Source organism: Teleopsis dalmanni, chromosome 2 (genome assembly GCF_002237135.1).
Source record: "Teleopsis dalmanni isolate 2A chromosome 2, ASM223713v2, whole genome shotgun sequence".
In the NCBI taxonomy this organism is placed as follows: domain Eukaryota; kingdom Metazoa; phylum Arthropoda; class Insecta; order Diptera; family Diopsidae; genus Teleopsis; species Teleopsis dalmanni.
Window position 1 is genome coordinate 175,134,970 of NC_051847.1, and position 19,599 is coordinate 175,154,568.

The 19,599-nt window shown below is 27.5% G+C and overlaps 3 protein-coding genes across 3 annotated transcripts; 2 read left to right on the plus strand and 1 right to left on the minus strand.

The window, feature by feature from the left end:
• Positions 1-716: 716 nt before the first annotated feature.
• On the minus strand, positions 717-17,825 carry LOC119685698. The gene is made up of 4 exons (XM_038100055.1): positions 17,751-17,825; positions 1,162-1,468; positions 920-1,096; positions 717-854 (listed from the first exon to the last, which is right to left on the minus strand). Exons 2-4 carry the CDS (start codon positions 1,406-1,408, stop codon positions 820-822), a joined length of 459 nt encoding a protein of 152 aa, XP_037955983.1. The 5' UTR covers positions 1,409-1,468; positions 17,751-17,825; the 3' UTR covers positions 717-819.
• LOC119685697 lies at positions 13,246-14,062 on the plus strand. The gene is made up of 3 exons (XM_038100054.1): positions 13,246-13,551; positions 13,648-13,827; positions 13,907-14,062. Exons 1-3 carry the CDS (start codon positions 13,314-13,316, stop codon positions 13,954-13,956), a joined length of 468 nt encoding a protein of 155 aa, XP_037955982.1. The 5' UTR covers positions 13,246-13,313; the 3' UTR covers positions 13,957-14,062.
• A 265-nt stretch (positions 17,826-18,090) lies between the features above and the next one.
• Positions 18,091-18,905, plus strand: LOC119686218. Its single transcript, XM_038100732.1, has 3 exons — positions 18,091-18,493; positions 18,568-18,750; positions 18,820-18,905. Exons 1-3 carry the CDS (start codon positions 18,253-18,255, stop codon positions 18,852-18,854), a joined length of 459 nt encoding a protein of 152 aa, XP_037956660.1. The 5' UTR covers positions 18,091-18,252; the 3' UTR covers positions 18,855-18,905.
• The last annotated feature ends 694 nt before the right edge of the window (positions 18,906-19,599 follow it).

A 19,599-nucleotide genomic window follows, 5' to 3' on the forward strand; every position in this document is an offset into this window, starting at 1 on the left:
GTATTAATTATGCTGTAGAGAAAGAGAGAGACGGAACGCAACATCCCAATTGCCTATTTAGCTATTAGTGGATCCTAATACTAATGCTTATTTTGCATCTGATCTCCAGGCCGATATCGTTGTTGTTGGTTACGGTTGATTTAGTCGACAGTCACCAGCTTTATATTTTATTTCTGTCAGTAACCAACATACATTTCATTTATAAATTGTATTATAAATATATAATATATTATAAAAAGTATACTATAATAATAACAATAGTGTTCATATTAAATAATTACAAACACATTCCAGATGAAATTAACACCATAAAATGAAACGTTATCTAAACTATATTTCAATCTGCGTCTGCAGATCCATATCGATTAGTGACGCGTCTTTATGACAGATTCGAATCGCAAAGAAACTATTTAATAGTTAGACTTTAGGTTATAATTACAACTTTTGGTTTTATAGTCAGCCAAAAATTCAATTAATTAAATACTGAAATTTTATAATAACTAAATTTTTTAAACATTGATTATTAATGATTATTTAATTGCCTTATATATTGTTAGACTAATTGTCGTTGGAAAGGATACACAGACAGAATGAGAAACATTGTTCTATCACATAAGTATATCAAACTGGTTTTTAATATTTATAGTTTATTTAGCTTCAAATAATTTATACATATATATATATATTTTATTTATTTAAAAGTATATATGTTTTATAAAAATGAAACAATAAATAATTTTACTCTACTTTCAATTAATCTTTGCTGTAGATGCAAACAAAAATTTATTATCAAATAAATATGAATTTAAAAAAAATAACTTATGCACAAGCTCCTAGTGTTGCGTCATTATAAGCTGAAAATAACAAAAAAAATAATTAACATGATTAGTTCTAAACCTTTAGTAGTATGTTCACTTACGTATGCCATTCCAGCAGGACCATTTCTCCATTTCGCACCGATTATCGAATGTTGAAGTCATAGTGGATGTTTCTGCACCTGCGTAATAATAGAAGTAACCGCACACAGGATCTTTTGCAATATTAGTACAATCAGGACAATAAGTTTGACATTCCTTTTTTTCAACAGATTTAACTTCTATAAAATTTTATGGTTAAATTCATATTACTAAGTTAAAAGTTTAAAGAATTCGCGGCATATACCCTTTAGACAATCATTTATACGACTGCAATTAACGTTGCCTAACGTACAGCCATTTGAAAATACTTTACAGACACCATCGACAATACCCCAAGCAGGATCACCATTGAAATATGGACTACAACGGTAGAATCTTAAACATCGGCTTCCGCATGGACTGAATTCGATAGGTTCCAAAAGCGACCGTTTTCCTTTCGCCGAGAATACAGTGCCGATTAAAGCAAAAATTAGTACTCGTCCGAGATACATTCTGAAGGCAGTGATAAAATGAAGGTTCACGTCTTTTAACTGATGAATTTATAAGGTTCGCTGGAAATTTTTAAGTATGAAAACAATTTTTATATTTACTTAGAGTGCCAATTATTTGTGCAGCTGTTAAAGTCTAAAATTAGCTAAGAAAAAATAATGTTAAAAAGTTAATTGCGAATGAATACTTGTCAAAATAATTAAAAGCAAACATTTTGTTTATAATGACGTCAAGTTATGTTTTATAAATATGAAAAGTGGACCTAAAAATTATTATTCAATATTTATTTCGGTTTTTACCCTTTGTAGTTAAAAATAATATTCAAATAACGCAATAATTTTAATTGTTGAAATTTATTTTTGAAGTAAGAATTATACCTGTATATATCTTCATTAGCAAAACATGGCTTTATATATAATATATTAATTAAATATTTAATTAATAAATAATTTAATTCATTATGTAAATACAATAAATTAATTGAGCGCTTATCCAACGCTTTTATTTTATGAAGAGTTTCTAATGATTAGGTTATAGTTGAAGGTATTATATAAAGAGATCATGTATCTGTTTCAGATACTGCGCACTGTCGTACGGTCCAAAACTTAGTGCAACCATTATAACAACTTTGTTGAATTTTTCTATAAATAATCACACAGATAAGCTTTAGTTCCTATTTGTGGTGTGCATAACGTATCAAAACTGTAAGCACACTGATAGCTCATAATATTTTTGGTCCTAACTCATAATTTTATTCGGTTCTTTTTAATATACCAAGTATAATTAAAAGACCGGTTTTATAATACCGGCGATCCAAAGGATCCATCGTATAAAGGAAAACTCGTAAGTTTGAAATCCCCCTAAAAACCTTTCGTAAAGCTTAAAATGCTATTTAATGGGCGTTATATTAAATTATTAACGAACCAAATATTAGACATTAATTTTAGTTATAACATATAAGTTTATATAATATATATAATATCTTTGTAAGCTTCAGAGATATAGTGGGTTTATATAGTTGCAATCATTTTATACCTTTTATAAATATACTTTGTTTATTATAATTATTATTTATAATATATAACAGGTATATATCCGATGAGCTCAATAAATCAAATTAACCCAATGTATCTATATGTGATTCTTTCTGTCGATCTATCTGCACATACGGCGTCTGCTTTTTCCAATACTAATTAGTTGTATAGCTAAATAAACAAAACTTAATACATCTATTTTTGGAAAATTGGTGTAAAACATTCGAACGATTCCCCAAAATCGTGAGTGATTTATCTGAGTAACATTTACTACATATTTACACGGATGTAAATTGTTGCTGCATATATTATATATGACTTTTAAAACTTGGATCCATCGATTTAATAAGAAAAAATAATGGTACACAGGTACCTATAACTTTATTGTACTATGCCTGGAAGGAGTCTCCTAAACGAATCTGGACAAATTAAAGCAGACCTAGTAATATAATATCTCATGGTTCAATATCTCGCACCATGCAAGGTTGAAAGATAACAGTACACTTACTGCTGTCCTACTCTTCTAAGTGGAGCATAGGGCCTCACGTGATAGCAGTAAATCTTTCGCTCTATGTTTTACAATACCAACATACGTCATCATTATTTAATTCTAAGAAGTGTGAATATTTCTCTCTATATTTCAAAGAATTAACATGTAACTCCATTCTTTAATTCTATATATGAAGGTTATTAGATATTAAGTAGACTACTTATTTAAAAACAAATGATTAATTTGACTTCAGCTCTTAATAAGCTGAGAAACATACTTGGTGGTAACTCAAATGATATTGCAGTAATTGCAGTAATAACAGATACAGCGCTCAAAGTTTCCACCACAGCTAATCACAAAATCTCATGGCTAATCAATCAACACTTAGAAAATTTAGACTATGCCGACGACATAGTACTCTTAATATGCAAAAACGAACAATTACAAATCAAAATGGACGCCATAACAAATGCACCAGCAAATATCGGATTAAGCATACTTTTTTCAATGAAACTGCAAAAACATTTGGCAAAACCACGACGAGCGGGATTCATATACCTTTCTGCTCATGCCCATGCTTTTTGGGTTAAGCGCGATGCAGACTAGGAGTTTTGAGTGTCATTCAACAAAGAAAATCCATGACTGACAATCAAAACTGCAAGTCTGCATCTTTGAATGACACCAAACCAACACGTTAACTTACAGTCCGTCAGACAACAGCATATTTTTGCGTGGTTACAAAAACGCACTTACAGCGTGCGCAAACAACATTCTTCTTCAAAAATTGAAGAACTTCTTTCTTATAATTCGGTCGCTAGAATAAATTAGAGAGCGTAACTTGAGTGGCACTCAAAACTGAATCTGCACCGCGCTTTAGCTAAACCAGTCTAGTAGGTATTAAGCCGTTTGGGTCACATTTATCTCCCTCGATTATAGGAATGAAGTATTCATCTTGCTGTAGAAATTATCTTCTTTCATTCCTTAAATGTGGTTTTAGTGGTTTCAAGTCTCATACTGTGTCAAAAAAAAATTGTTTGGTTGTACTCATAATAAAGAAATGTGTAACTGTTCAAGAATATTAATTAAATGAATTAAGCTATTTTTTTTTTTTAATTTACTGTTAATTAAAAAAATTAAATTCTATGTAAATAAATCCATTTATTTTATATTTATTATTTTTTGAATAATTTGCCATACTCTATTTTCAATATTGCGCAATTACAAACACTTCTATTTGGTTAACTGAATAACTAATAAAATCAATGAGTATTATACGCACAAATACTCTATATATCGGCATCCTAAAGTATAATACTTGGATATGAAAAGTCAATATATCAATTGACAAACGCAGAATGAAATCAAAATCGTGCCAAGGCGCGTTACTTGTATGAAAACTGAATAAAAAATTGTTTTTGAAATTTATAGTTAAGCTGCCAGCAATTGCATATGTCAAGAAAACAATCAATAACCAGATTTTGACCGAGGGGCTTAAGATAAGAAAACGTGTCTGCCTATTGACTTATAAGCACAATTTGCCCGAGATAAGCAAATCACTTTTGAATTAAATGAATCCAATGAACTATGGCATGTGCTCATAACGTTCAGTAAGTGGGGACTAACTGGACGATTGAGGATGATTAAAAACTCATTAAAGAACCGATTGAGCTTGTTAACATAAAACTAACTAATATTCATTTTTGAACGTTTTAAATAGTTTTATTATTTTTTATAAATATATTTTATGCTTGTCATTAAATTCATTAAATTTAAATATGAAAAGTACATAAATAAAAGTGCTGAGTGTGCAATTCAAAGTTGGACAGAAACATTAATAAAAAATTTGCCTCTAACTGTTGTGAAGGTCAGTATATCAGTAAATCAGTATATCAGTAAATCAGTAACCATTGCGTTACATAAAGTAAAAGTAAAGTGTTAATTTATCAAAAAAAAAAGGTGTGACCAAACAGTATTTGCACATTTTTCCATAAACAGATATTATTTATTAATTAAAAAATAATTAATTTAAATCGATCAAAACTTAAATTCAGTTTAACTTTGAAACTCAAAAATATTCGCATTCGAAATACATTTTTTTCTTAATTCGTTAGGCCTAAGCCGAAGCCACTTAAAATGCAATCATTGATGCTTGATAAATCAACAAAGTTGACTTCTTTCAACTCAAATCCAAACAATTTGAACTGGGAATAATAAATATGAATAATGAGTCAATTGAATTGAATTGTGATCGATTGCAATAAAAAGACTTAATATGTTGCGAAATAGAAGCATTCGCATTCGCATTCGCATTTGTTGCACGTCTTGAGCTCGCACTGCGGATACAGCATAGCCCCACTGATATGGTGCGGTAATGGTACGTATTACATCCATTGCGTACGTAAGAGCAATACGTGACTGGCTTACGTTTTGCGGATGAGTTATGCGCGGATTTTCTGCTCTAAAAGAAACCAAAATTCCTCTTAAACCAACACAAAAAAAAACAACCAAACGACAACGTCATTAGAATTTGTTGTGTGCATAGGTGCAGTCTGCACCGCTCTGTCTCTCTTATATCTGCCGTAACTGCAGATACAAGATACAAGTTCGTTCGAAAAATTCAATTTCAACGACGAAGCTATTAAACGTGCCAATTGTGCTGACATTTCTTAAATTTCAAAACAAAAACAATTTTAATGTAATTTCAGTTGCATTTTAAGTTATTTTTTTAAATATATTTTTTTTTTGGTTTTTAAAAATCTATTTTTTTTTTGTTTGCGGTTGTAGTTAACACAAAAATTCTGCTTTCAAAATTGTTAACTTCGGTACTTGCTTTGCTATGTTGCTTTGTAATATAACAAGTTCATTCATAAGAAAACTGCAATTATTAATTAAAATTTAATAAATTGTTTACAAAATAGTTCTCGACAGTAATTATTGTTGAGACTAATAAGCAAGTCATCACAATTGAATGAAATACTCATTACTATATGGTATATAACTTATTGTTGATTGAAGAACAGTTTTTCTTATATATATTATTAATGATTCACATTTTGTTACTATTGTTGTAATATATGATTTATAGTATTATTAGGAGTGCTTTGTTATTAAAATTCATAATTAATTAATTTAAAAAAAAAAACATAATAAATTTATCTAAGACGATGACTCCATGCTTTATACCTTCGAAATACAGTAAATAAAATAAAGTAAATAAAAAAGGTATGAAGTATACATACAAAAAATATATATAAATATTAATTTAATATTAAAAATAATATTAAATTCACAAAATATTGGTCTCGCCCGTGCAACTAGTGGAGAAACACTAGCATGACTTTCTCAGCATTACGTTCCTGAATTAGGTTCTATATATAAGAAATAACAAATCATGCAACAAATAATGCCTCTACGAAAAGAATGGTATTGAAATTTAACAATTAAAAATAAAAATATAATTAATTAATTAATTCAATTCTTCTACAGCTGGTTTATGATTTCGTTCTAATATAAACACAGCAAGTAAAATTGTTAATAAAAATACTTTCATAGCAAAAGTAACAAAACTCCAGAAAAATATGCGAACATAAAAAGTCAAGTACGGCCTTGGATCAGTTGGCTGAACTTCACATTTGGCAGGACCAGAGTTCGAATCCTGTTACTTGCAGACTCAAAAATAATTATTTACGAATAATTAAATAAAAGAATTATTTCCACGACCACTGATGATGGGTATTTGGCAATACTCGAAACAGCTGTATGGTCAGCCAAAAATTCAATTAATTAAAATAATATAAAAAATAAAATTTTTATTGTAGTTCACTACTGTTCTAAAAAACATCTTTATATATATTAACTAAAAAAATGTATATTTATATAATTTGATTTTTTTATTTCTACCAATTATAGAAATATTCTTATTTGTTAATAATAATTACTTTATTTTCCCTATTTATTGTTAACAACAAATACACGGTCAACATTAGCAATCAGTACTTTAAGCTTATATTTCATTAAATAATAAAAAATAAATTTTTGCAGTCCAAACATATTATATACGGACTATAAACTAATTAAAAAATTCGATTATTTTATGAGTAATCGAATACCCACTTATGATGAGTATTTGACAATACTCAAAACAGTGTTGAATGATCAGCTAAATTTCAATTAATTAACTACATTTTTTGTTGTTGTCTTTTTATTTCTATTCGAACCGTTCTAACTTTTAAATAGTTTCTTTTCGTCATAAAGACGCGCCACTATCTGCAAAAAAAATTAACGTTATAAATTTTTGTTATCTTTTTATTGTTATTCGAACCGTTCTAACCTTTAAATAGTTTCTTTTCGTCGTAAAACGCATCATTTTCGACAATACAAAATGAACAAATGAACATTATTAAATCTTTTTTTCATATAATTATATATTATTCAATTTTTCTGTATTTGTTTTATTCAAAATGAATTCTCCATATATACGATGAAAGCTTTTTAATTCAAAAAACCTTACACATTTGGTCAGACATTGTATATAACTCTTTCAAAAGCTAAAGATTATTAAATTTATTTGGTATTAGAATTAACGGGTCAATAATAAGTATTGATATTTTATTATAATAATGAAAATTGCCTACAACAGCATACGAAAATATATTGTGTTGATTTATTGATTATAACAGGGTTTATCAGACCGTTTTACTACGGAGTTAGCCGATTTAAGTGTTACCTATTCAATCGACCATAGCTTTTTTATGTGAAATTATTTTTTAATGATTCTAGTCACCAAAAATTTGTAGAAATAATCAAAATTTCAGAATCCATTCACTCAAACTCAATGTAGCCACCTTTTACCTTAACTATGGCATTCAAACAGTTAAAACATGAGTTGCAAGCTTCACGACTGTGATCTTTCGATATTTTGGCTCATTCCTGAACAATGAATTTTTTCAACGCATCCATACTGACATATTTTTTAGTTCTCGCATTGCTCTCTAAAATGGCCCACATAGAATAGTTTATCGGATTTGCATTAGACTAATTCGAAAGCCCTTGTGTTTACGAAATGAAGTGTGGAATATGATTTTTTAACCATTCTTGATTCACACAAGCTTTATAAGACTAAGACCGGTGCCGAGTCTTGTTGAAACGTCCATTGTGTACGATCGAAATGTTTACGTGCTTCAAAGCAACTCCCAAAACAATTTTTCGATAATAAGTCGTATTGACCTTGACACCAGCCTCGATGCAAACGATTGGAGAGCGTTCATCGGTGGTCACAGCTGCTCATACCATTACTTGATGTGGCCACTCAAAATTTCGGCACTGCTTTTTAGTTAATTAAACACGATCATTTTGAGCAGTTTGAGTTTATGAACTGCTCAATAGGGAAATTTTTCTCATCAGCAAAAGATACTTGAGATTGCTTGAATTACTTAAATTACAATTAAGTTAACTGGTCTCACGAAGCGTAGTAAAAACCTTCTAAATTATACAAGTTTAAGTATTTTATAATATTCTGAGAAACCTAACGTAATTATTTATGATTATTTACATCTAACTGACCAAACTGTAGTATAGTTAATAATTATATTTTTTCTTACTTATTTCTATGATATTAATATTTTATAGACATAATCAGGTGATAATTTCATAAGATATTAATCAAAATTGTTGATTAATCAAAAAAATTTTATACTTGTATATTAATTAAGAACACTTGACAACTTATATCAAAAATATCCAAACCATAAAAAAAGCTACTGTAAGATATATCTCACTTTTTGTGATAATTATTAAAACATTTTTAGTGGATTTAATTTTTAAGTTTGACATGCTAATTTAATCATTAACTTTTAGATCTAATAATTTAATTTATTTGATTAGCAAATACTATTTTAATTAAAAGATACATATTTTAAATATTCTTTTTTTTGTGGAAAACCTTATTCAACGTGCAGTTTTTAACGATATCTTCAATGGGACTATACCATACACATATAAACCAAGTCAGTTTTTTTGTGAGGTAATTCACCTTCATTACATTTATTGTTTTTTTAATACCACTAATTTAAATAATATAAATATGACAAAAATGTGTATTTCAGTATAACTTTGATTATTTTCAACTTATATTATTACCTATATGAGTTCATTACCCATAAAAATATAAGAATACTACAGCATTAACGACCAGTTGTGCAAACATGTTTACATTATGACACATGTGAGTTTATCTAGATTTACACAACAGTTATCAATTAACCTTTTCAAACTTGAATACATTTAATTTCCAAATAAAATATATATAAAAACAATCAGAACTTATTGCTTGTTATGAAGTTTAAAAAACAATATTTAAAAGTATTGTTTAAAAAATACGTGTACCTCATGTTTGAGATAATCAGCATATCTTAAAATATGTAACCATATTTCATTAGAAAGATACGTAAAATCTCCATTATTATCTATTTCTAACCATATGTGGTAGTTTGTAAACTATGTTCTCAGATTTATATATAGACCAAGTATTGTAACAATTAATAATTTCCATTTTTCCCTATTTGTTACTAAATGTCATAGCTCGTTGAATATTTTCTCAGACTTACTATATATAGACGAGATAATTTTGGTTTATCTTGTCGTTTGTTGATTTGGGGATTCCATTTGAGGATTTGCTTAACACATATTATCATAGGGTAGTGTTCCTTAAGTAGTGTTCCGGCCATTTAAATGTCTTTCTCTTTATTCGAGCGTTGATATTTTTCTTATTTGTTATTTATTCTAACATTTTATTTGAAATATTACCGGGACATCATTTCTTCAATATATTATTTTAGCAATGCTTATTTGAGCTATTTATTTTGGGATTCATCACATGTTATGGTTCGTAACTAAAAGTTTTCAAAAGGAGGACCTATAAGAGGATCCAGGATCTATAGCAGGATTCGTAACAGGAAAATGAACAGCGTAAGTATTTCATTAATGATTTTTTATTATTCACCATAATTATCATATATACATACTAACCATAAAAGTTATAATTGTCTATTACGTGGATTCAAAAATTCAAAATGTTTTGACAGTCGTTTTTTGGTTGTATATATTTTACAACATATATTCAGGCAGTTATATAATACCTTTTACCAAAATATTTCAAATATCTATACTGTCTTCAAATCAAAGTCGATGTAAACTGAAGTTGTTAAATAGAATAATATACTCTTACTGACATATAGATAAATACTAATATTCTGTCATTATTCTGCTGTGATTAAAGATTCGATTAAAATAATTTAAATAGAATAATTAATTAAATTAAATTTAAACATAATTACATGAATGGTTTACTTAATAATAGCCATTTACTTATTGAAATTACGCTTTATCACCAATAAATTCTAGTTATTGTTTAGAGCTATTGAAATTATTTGTTAATTTCATTGACAGAAAAAATTAATTAAAATTTCATTACTTATTTTATACTCTTTATCTTCCTCATTCCTACAAAATTGCTGTTAATATCCTAAAATAACTCATTAATCACATTTCATCTTGGTCTTTCATGATGCTCAAATCACCGACCTATTATTTATTAACTCAGATTTGAGTTTTGGTTTTTGCATTAAAAACTATATATAATTAATTTTTTTATTTATTTAAAAATAATTATTTGTTTAAATAGGCAATTACCATATTGGAATACAGCTACTATTCACTTCAATGACTTGAAGATGCCACAACTTTAATACGGAAACGATGATGTTATAAGCTATTTACACTTTTCGAAAAATAGTCAATGGAGTTTTATAAATTTAAACAATTGAAATTATATGATTTTAAAGAAAACGTCAATATACCTCAATTATTTAAATTATTGAAAGTGAAATGTTGCATAAAATATTGGTTTAGCAACATTCAACAATTGAAGTCTGACAGCTGTACCCTTAATTATGGGATCAGTGTGTCATTCGTATTCGGAGCCTCGTTTGTAGATATATTGAATTACAGTCATGTCACTTAAGATTTAATTTATATAATATATTATTAATTAATATAGGAAGAAATTGTATTAAATAAAGAAAGTGTGGTAAAAATGTGATTTGTGCGAAATGATTGGAATAGATAAAGTGGAAAAAAGATCACTTCATTTAAATGATATATAAAAGATCATTTTTAGAAATGCGTAAGTTTACGTAATTATGGAATACGTAATTAAGCTGTATGAATAAAATTTTAAATAAAAATGTTTATATGGTTTTATTAAAATCAATAAACTACAATATATTTTTATTATATATATCTTAACTTATGAACTATTATTAATGATTATGTATATTACTTTTTTATATAAAGATTATTTTAAATAAACCAACATATAGGATAATGTTTATACTCGTACTACTTAAATGGCTTTTATATAATTCAATTGATCTCTTAATATTACTAACTTATCGATAATAAATTATATAATTACTATTCTATCCCAATTTCAACCGAATTTCAAAACTCTCTTATTTGTCAACACCATATATCGGACACAAAGTGTGACAGATGCTTCAAGTGTCTTACCATCACTCGCTAAAGTTCTACCAAAACTGATATTAATTTAAATGCATCGTTTCGTTTACTTCTTTTATAGAAAAGCACATAATACAATAAAACAATTTGTTATTATTAAATTATTATAATATCTCAAGTATAAGCTTAAAAGTATTATTTGAGAGTTGTACAACGATTGTGGGTCAGAATACAACATTGTTGAAAATCATCATGGTATATAAATTCTTGATATCGATCATATTATACACTGTTTTCCCCTTAATTCGCACCGTACAACTACAAACTACTTGCTAAACTGACAATGACAAGTAAAGGACATCATTCCGATACCATTCCATTATTCAAAAATCTCTGTCTAACATACTAAAAGCAATTCCGGCTGTACAAAACTGAATCAATTGAAAAATTGGTTGAGTGTTTCACCGCTATGTTGACTCGGAAGTAGACTATTTTCAATAGCCAAAATGACAAAAAATTAGTTTCATCGGTTCTGGAAGCAACTGTGCGAATAAAACCCATTTAGTTTATCTTAACTTTACTTAATGGTATGGTCTAAATTTATATTTTTAATGTAATTATTTGACATGTCGACATATGTATTTGACATGAAAGACCTACAAAACTGTCAGAAATAACTATACCTTACCTTAATTACCTTGATTAACGGCCAAAAAGGTATCCATGGTGCAGTAGCTTTAATATAAGAGTAAAGAATTTAACTTCATTCAATACAACAATAGTTTAACTGACATATAAAACTCTTACTTTAATAAAAGAATTTAAAAGATAAAAAAAAAAAGAAAAAAAAAATGTATTAAAAAGATATAGAACATAAGACATAAAATATAAAATATCAGACATAAGAGAAGATGTAATGTATAACATGAAAGACTTTAAATTATAAAATGTATGAGATAAAAGATATTATATACCTATATACCTTAGAAAATAAAATATAACAGATAACAGATATCTATGCATATATCAGATATATATAAAATAAAAAATCATCATAATAGTACCTTGAAGATGACTGTAAAATATATGTAGTAGAAATATTGGTGTAAATAAATAATTTTTTTAAAAAATTATTAAATTTAACAATTGACCAATTAGTCCATTTCAAAAACAAAAATTATTAAGAGTATAAGATATAAGATACACGTTTTATGAACAAAAGGGTATAAATTTCTTAATTCAACCTAGATTTTCTTTTTATTTTTCCTACTGTGGACTTAAAAGTCACTGGAATGAGTTGCTTAACAATTTTTATAAGAATTTCTGATTCTAAGCTTCACATTTGGCAGGACCCGAGTTCGATTCCTGGTACTTGCGGTCTCAAAAATAATTATATACGAATAATTAAATACAAGAATTTTTACCAAGACCACTGATGATGGGCATTTGAAAATACTCGAAACAGCTGTATGGTCAGCCAAAAATTCAATTAATTAAAATAATAATAAAATTTTTGTTGTTGTAGCTCACTACAGTTCGAAAAAGCCTCTTTATATAGAATTTGTCTAAATATTTTTGGACTGAAGTATAAAAATTCTAATTAAAACAAATTGTGTAATTAACATTTCTGTTAATTAAAAAAAAATTTGTCTCTGATGTAAGCAAAATAAAGTTTAATCGTAAAAAAATAAAAACAAAAAAATAGTTACAATATATTTTGCATTTTGTCACGAATTTTTTACTTTTGAATGAAATATAAATTAAACACGATTTTTAATATTTGCACAGTTCGAATTTAGCATTCGTTTCTACAACAAATTATTCTATTAATTTCAATTTATAAAAAAAACAACCTTAAAGGTCAAAATGAAAGTAATTATTAGTCTGATTTGCTTCACTTTTATTTGTGCACTTAATGCATCCTCGAATATTGCCATGAAAGGCGTACGCAAGTGTCCACAAACATGTAACAGAATGTTCCGTTGTGATCCTTACTTCAATGGTCCACCAACATGGGCTCTTGATGCTGGAGTTTGCAAACTCTTCAAAAGTAATTGCGTACTTGATAGTGAAAATTGTCAACGTCAAAATAAATGCATTCCAAGTAAGTAAATTTTTGAGTACTTTGGTTCATTTAATTGTCAAAAATTTAAAAATCAAAAAATTATTTCTAATAATAACGTTTTTGTACATCTTATAGAATTGATGAAGACGACTAAAGAAATTTGCCAGAAATTTTGCAGTACTTGTGAAAATGTGCCAAAAAGTCCAGTATGTAGCATTTTTTCCAAAATCACAGTAGAAGGTGAAATGAAAGATGATTTTGAAACATTTAGCAATCAATGTGAACTCGACAAATGGAGCTGTCATAATGCTTATGGTAAGTACTCAAATAATAAATCACATAAACTAATAAAGTATCTTGATACATTTTTTAACAAAAAATGTTTATTTTATAGCCTACATTTACGCTACCAATGGAACGTGCCCAACAATATCTAAAATTTAAGCTGATTAATCAAATATGGACTGAAGTTCTGTTCCACTTTTAATAAAAGAATAGTTTATTGTATATATACATACATATATTAAATTCCATAGCTCATATTATAGCATTGTTAATTATAAAACATAAATAAATATTACTAAGTAACTTATATTTAAATGTTTTGAATTAATTTACAGAATTATTTTACTTACATCAAATTTTGTACTTTTATTACACTAAAGATACTCCTCCTATTTGAAGGAATTATCTTTGATTTATGTTCCAGAGTGTTCGAGCAGTGTTTGCGGTGTTTGTGCAAATAAAGTACACTATAGGCCAAATATTTAGATGGAATATTTTATGTGTTTTTTTTTTTTGAAAAAAGACTTTCCTGGTCAACTGTGCCTTATTTCCAATCTGATTTCATAAAAACAAGCTCAGTTTTCGACCCAAAAATAAGCAGATCACCAATTACAATTAATTAACTATTTATTTATTTAAAATAGTATTCAAATTAAATTTGAATTATATTTGGAATGTCAAAAGCCTGAACTCAACTTCCTTTAAAAACAGGCTATAGAAAAAGGGGGTGTACAGTTGACTTATTATTGTACTTATTATCCTAACTTTAAACTAATAACGGGAATTACAAATTTAATCATTAACAAAAATTATATTGAGATATGTCAAAAAAAAATATATCCAGTTAAATCAGATAACTTTAAAGGATTCAAAGTATAAATCACTTTCGCCAAAATCAAAGTGACATAATTCGTAAATGTGATGATAGGCTACTGACCACTATGGACAAGAAATTGAGTAAACCTTTTAATTAGAAATACGATAAAGCAACAACATCCCTTTCACGAAATCTCTTTCAATAGCTGTATAACCTGGTCTAAACGATTCAAAGTATAAACCACTTTCGCCAAAAACAAAGTACCATAATTCGCGTTTGTGATAATAAGCTACAGATCAGTAATGAAAATTTGGTATCAATCAGAAATACGATGAAGCTACACAATCCGTTTTACGAAATCCCTTTCAATAGCTGCACGAAATAAGAAAAAAAAACTCATCCTTACACCATTTGCAAGTAACCAGATCTGACAGGAATAAGTCATAAGGAAACCTAGGAATTAAGACCATGGCAAGCATATCAAATATAGGTCTGCTAGAAATAATCTATCTTATCAACTATGCATATTGATTTTAAAATAAAGAATTACATATGCTTTAACCAGTAATGTATGAGATGTCAGAAAAAAGGAGAGAAAGAAAATATTAAGTACTTTTTTGCAAATAACCAAGCCTAGCAAAATTAAGATATTTCTCTAAGATAGCTTTTCAAACGCAAGAACCAAATGGGCATAGTAAACGAAGACCTTCCTGAAATAATAACTTTTATCAATCGCGCAAATTGGTTTCAAAACTTAAAATTTTATTACCAGATTACGATATCAAGATAGTATTTTAGCATTAATTGAACAGAAGACGAAGCGTAACAGTCACTAAAGCCGACTAGTCAACCATAAACTTCTTGAAATTCTAGTATAAAATTAGTTATCGTAGTAAATTTTCATTTTAATCTTAACTCATATTTTTTAGTTACTTATGTCATAACTAATTCTCTCCCTGTAAAACTTTGAGAGATCAGAATTGAAATCAGAATTGAAAAAGCTTTATTTTACTTTAATTTTTTTATCTTCTTTATAAGAAAAAATTAAGATGTGTTTTTAATTAATAAAAAATTAATTAAATAGTGAACAATGTAGAAAAGAGTAAAGTGGTCGTACGGATAGAAAAGGCAGCGGATATGTAGGCGAAATCGTTGGGATGGGGTAAATAGGTAAGGTTAAACATGTAGGTCGTCAAAATGAAATTATTGCTATGAGGCAAAGTCATTATATTTGCCCATTTTTGACAGAAATCTGTATTTCACAACAAAGAAATTAAACTTATTTCTAAACAAAGTCAAAAAAAAGTGCAATATGTTATAAAAATAAATTTTATTATAATTATTTTTAGTAACAAAATATTCTTATTAGTTAATAATTAACTAATTAATAAGTGTCAGTTATTATAATAATTAACGTCAATATGAAATGCATTAATTATCTCAATGATTAATTATTATACAAACAAAGTTCATTTCATAAAATTAACTGTTGATTTAATATAATTATATTATTCATAAATTTATTTTTATTAATATTCTCTCTTACAATGACTCATTTATATATAGAAACGTAAAAACTTAATGAAATACTACACATTTCATTAGATTTCTGAATTTAAGCTGTAGTATATATTATTTTATGTGTTGTCTACATTATCTCTTTAAAACAACAAAAAAAAAATAAACAAAAATCTTATCTTGAAATAATAGATTTACATTAAAAAACTTTTAATACACATGTGCCAATATGATCTTCAATATTTCAATGAGATTGATACGACTACTTCCCAGTCTAAATATATTTATTATTTTGTGAATTACCAAACTCTAATATTATATTCTATATGAATAATTAAAAAAAGCACGAACTTTATATATATTTTCTTTGAAAATAAATTATTCTAAAATTCCAAAATTAGCATTTAACACATTTTTTGTTTTAATTTTGCATAATTAGAGAATTGAATTAGAGCTTTTTCTGTAGAAATATAAAACATTAAATTTTAATCCAAGAAATATATTCTGGAAAACCCACTTAATCACAACTAAGCAACATTAACTTTCTGAAGTAGTGAGAAGTCAAAAATTATATAAAACTAGACTTAAATTAATGCTTATGTTAAATTCAAATCAACTGAAATTTCAGTGTGAAAGGTATACTAATTCTCTTTGGGCCGATTAAGCAATCGTAATTTAAGTCTCAATACTAACTTGAGTTGCGCTTGTCCCGTACAGTTCCACACACGAATTTTATTCATTTTATATGTGAACGAAAGAAATATGCTGATCTGAACACTACTTTTCGTTCAAAATCAGTAAACATATCTCTTGCGTCGGTGTGAACAGCTAAAATGAGGAATACTTAACTTAAATAAACTACTTACCAAACATAACAGATGTTTATAACATATTGATAAGTGTTGGTGTGAACACCTAAATGAGGAATACTTAACTTCAATTAAAATACACTTAAAAAATTAACGCATGTTTCAAACTTTTTGAGATTTGTGTGTGCCTTGCATACACTAGTACTCTAATGCTACACATAATATAGAGCTACCAACTCTCAAAAAAAAATTATGGTGATATATTTTACGCATTTTTAAATTATAAAATCCGGTTAATTTTTGCACAAAATGTTTCTTATGGTGTATAAGTTATGATGCAATATATGCAATTTGATAATTGAAGCCAATACTAAACTTATAATGAACCTATTCACGGCCGTTGATAGCTGGGATAGCTCAATTTTTACTCTTATTTTTATTTATTATATATTTTCCTTTATTTTACAATATTTTTATAATCTATTAACTACCAAAATTATAATTTTTAAAATAATTCCTGAAACAGGAGAAACTGATTAGTATTAAGAAGGGTATTGAACGTTACCGACTGGGCTACGTTGGTAGACTGGGAATCAACCTTACCGACTAGGCTACGCTGGAAGGTTGGGAATCAACGTTATCGACTAGGCTACGCTGGAAGGTTGGGAATCAACGTTACCGAGTACGGTATGTTGCTAGGAATCAGCGTTACCGATTAGGCTACGCTGGAAGGTTGGGAATCACTAAAATCACTTAAAACTCCACTATAATGTATCTGTTTTATTATATACTAAAAAAAAACAATTTACCAAATGCGAATTAGTTCTATTAGTTGTTTACTACTATATCTTCCGTACTTTATTCAAACTTAACACTTGTAATCAATTCGATTATACAATAGTTAAAGAGCACACCATAAATAAACTTTTTAGTTAATGAACGCTTCTAACAAACTAAACAGTAACTGATATGGATTCGGTGTTGTACTTTAAATCTAAAATATGGTAATACAGCAATTAATGCAAATTCACACCAACAAAATCGGAATCTATTGTTAGTACAACAAATGTAGAATGTGTTTAAATGATTAAAAAATACTTTGCAAAAACCCCATTTTTATTATCTTGTCAGTCACTTGCTCAGAGACAGAGTACCTCTACTTCGTTGTTTGTACAATTATCTTAAGTATTTTCCATAATAATTTCTATGCAATTATACTTAAACTCATACATTAGAGTTCTCTTTTTAAAAAATTTAGTTAAGCGAATTGTTGATAAAACGCAGATACACATTTCCAGTTTATTTTAAAATATGTATTTCAGATATTTCATCATTTTGAGTGTTTTTACTGCATTTTGGTTATGTGAAACAAGACAAAGGAAGCAACAATCTCTGGTGGACTCACAATTTGCTAACTGCAGTAAGTTAGACTGCATGTATCATTTCACAGGGAATCCATCTTGGTCTATAGTCAATGGCACTTGTCGTGTTTTTCCCAATGATTGTATCTTAAATAAATTAAACTGTATACATCGCAGTATGAATATGACAGGTAAAATAATAATAATTAGATTAATATAAAATTGTACTTATTCAACTAGTTAACTTATTATTTCTGGTGCACAGAATATCCAAATTTAACCAAAGAAGAATGTCAAATGAGTTGTCCCACATCATGTGATATAAATAAACTTCTATTGCCAGTTTGTGCCAACTTTATTTATATGGCCGGGCCAAGAGCAAGCAAAATAGATTTAACATTTCCTAGTCAATGCCATCTCGATAAATGGTCTTGCTGGAATGGGATACGTAAGTATGCTTTGAAATTTATGTGAGTATTACTTCAAATTATTATTATTATTATAAATTTTATTACAGCTTTTATGTTACCTATAAAAGGGATTTGCTCATAAAAAAATTATTTTTTTTATACTGTAAGTAATATTATTATAATGTTGATAATGAATAAAATAAATTTATTATAATGTGAAAAAAATTGTAAAAATGTTGAACTTATTTGTAGTAATTATTAGACCGTTTACTTACAAAGTGCCGATTTCACACTAGTTAGTCAAGTCTCAAATGAATGTATGGATTAAATCAGCAAAGCTTATGACAAGTATAACTTAAGTCAGTATTAAGACAAAACTTTCGACTATAAAATTGGCTTTTAATAATTTCCTAAAGATGATGAATACTTGGCAATACTCAAAACAGCGTTGTGTAATCAGTTAAATTTCAATAAATGAATTAAAATTTTTGTTGTTGTTTCTTCATTACTGTTCGAACCCTTCTAACTTAAAAATAGTTTCTTTTCGTCATAAAAAGCGTCATATTCGACTTTAAAAATCAAAATTTAAGTTTAGTTATAACCAGAAAAATTTAAAAAAATGCATTTTTAATATTAACTTAAATGCGGATAAATGAAACTAGAATCGCTTATTCTAAATAAAATGTATATCTAATTTATTTATAAAAATTATGTCTAAATAAATAATGTGCACTTTAGAAATTAGTAAAGCAAGCTACAAAATAACTTGAACATAATTATTTTAAAGTAAAAATCTCTACATAAGATCTGATACAAAAATCGAAAAGAGTTTTAACTAACCTTCCAGTGTATGCTCAATAACACTTTGTGCACCAAATTTAGTATTA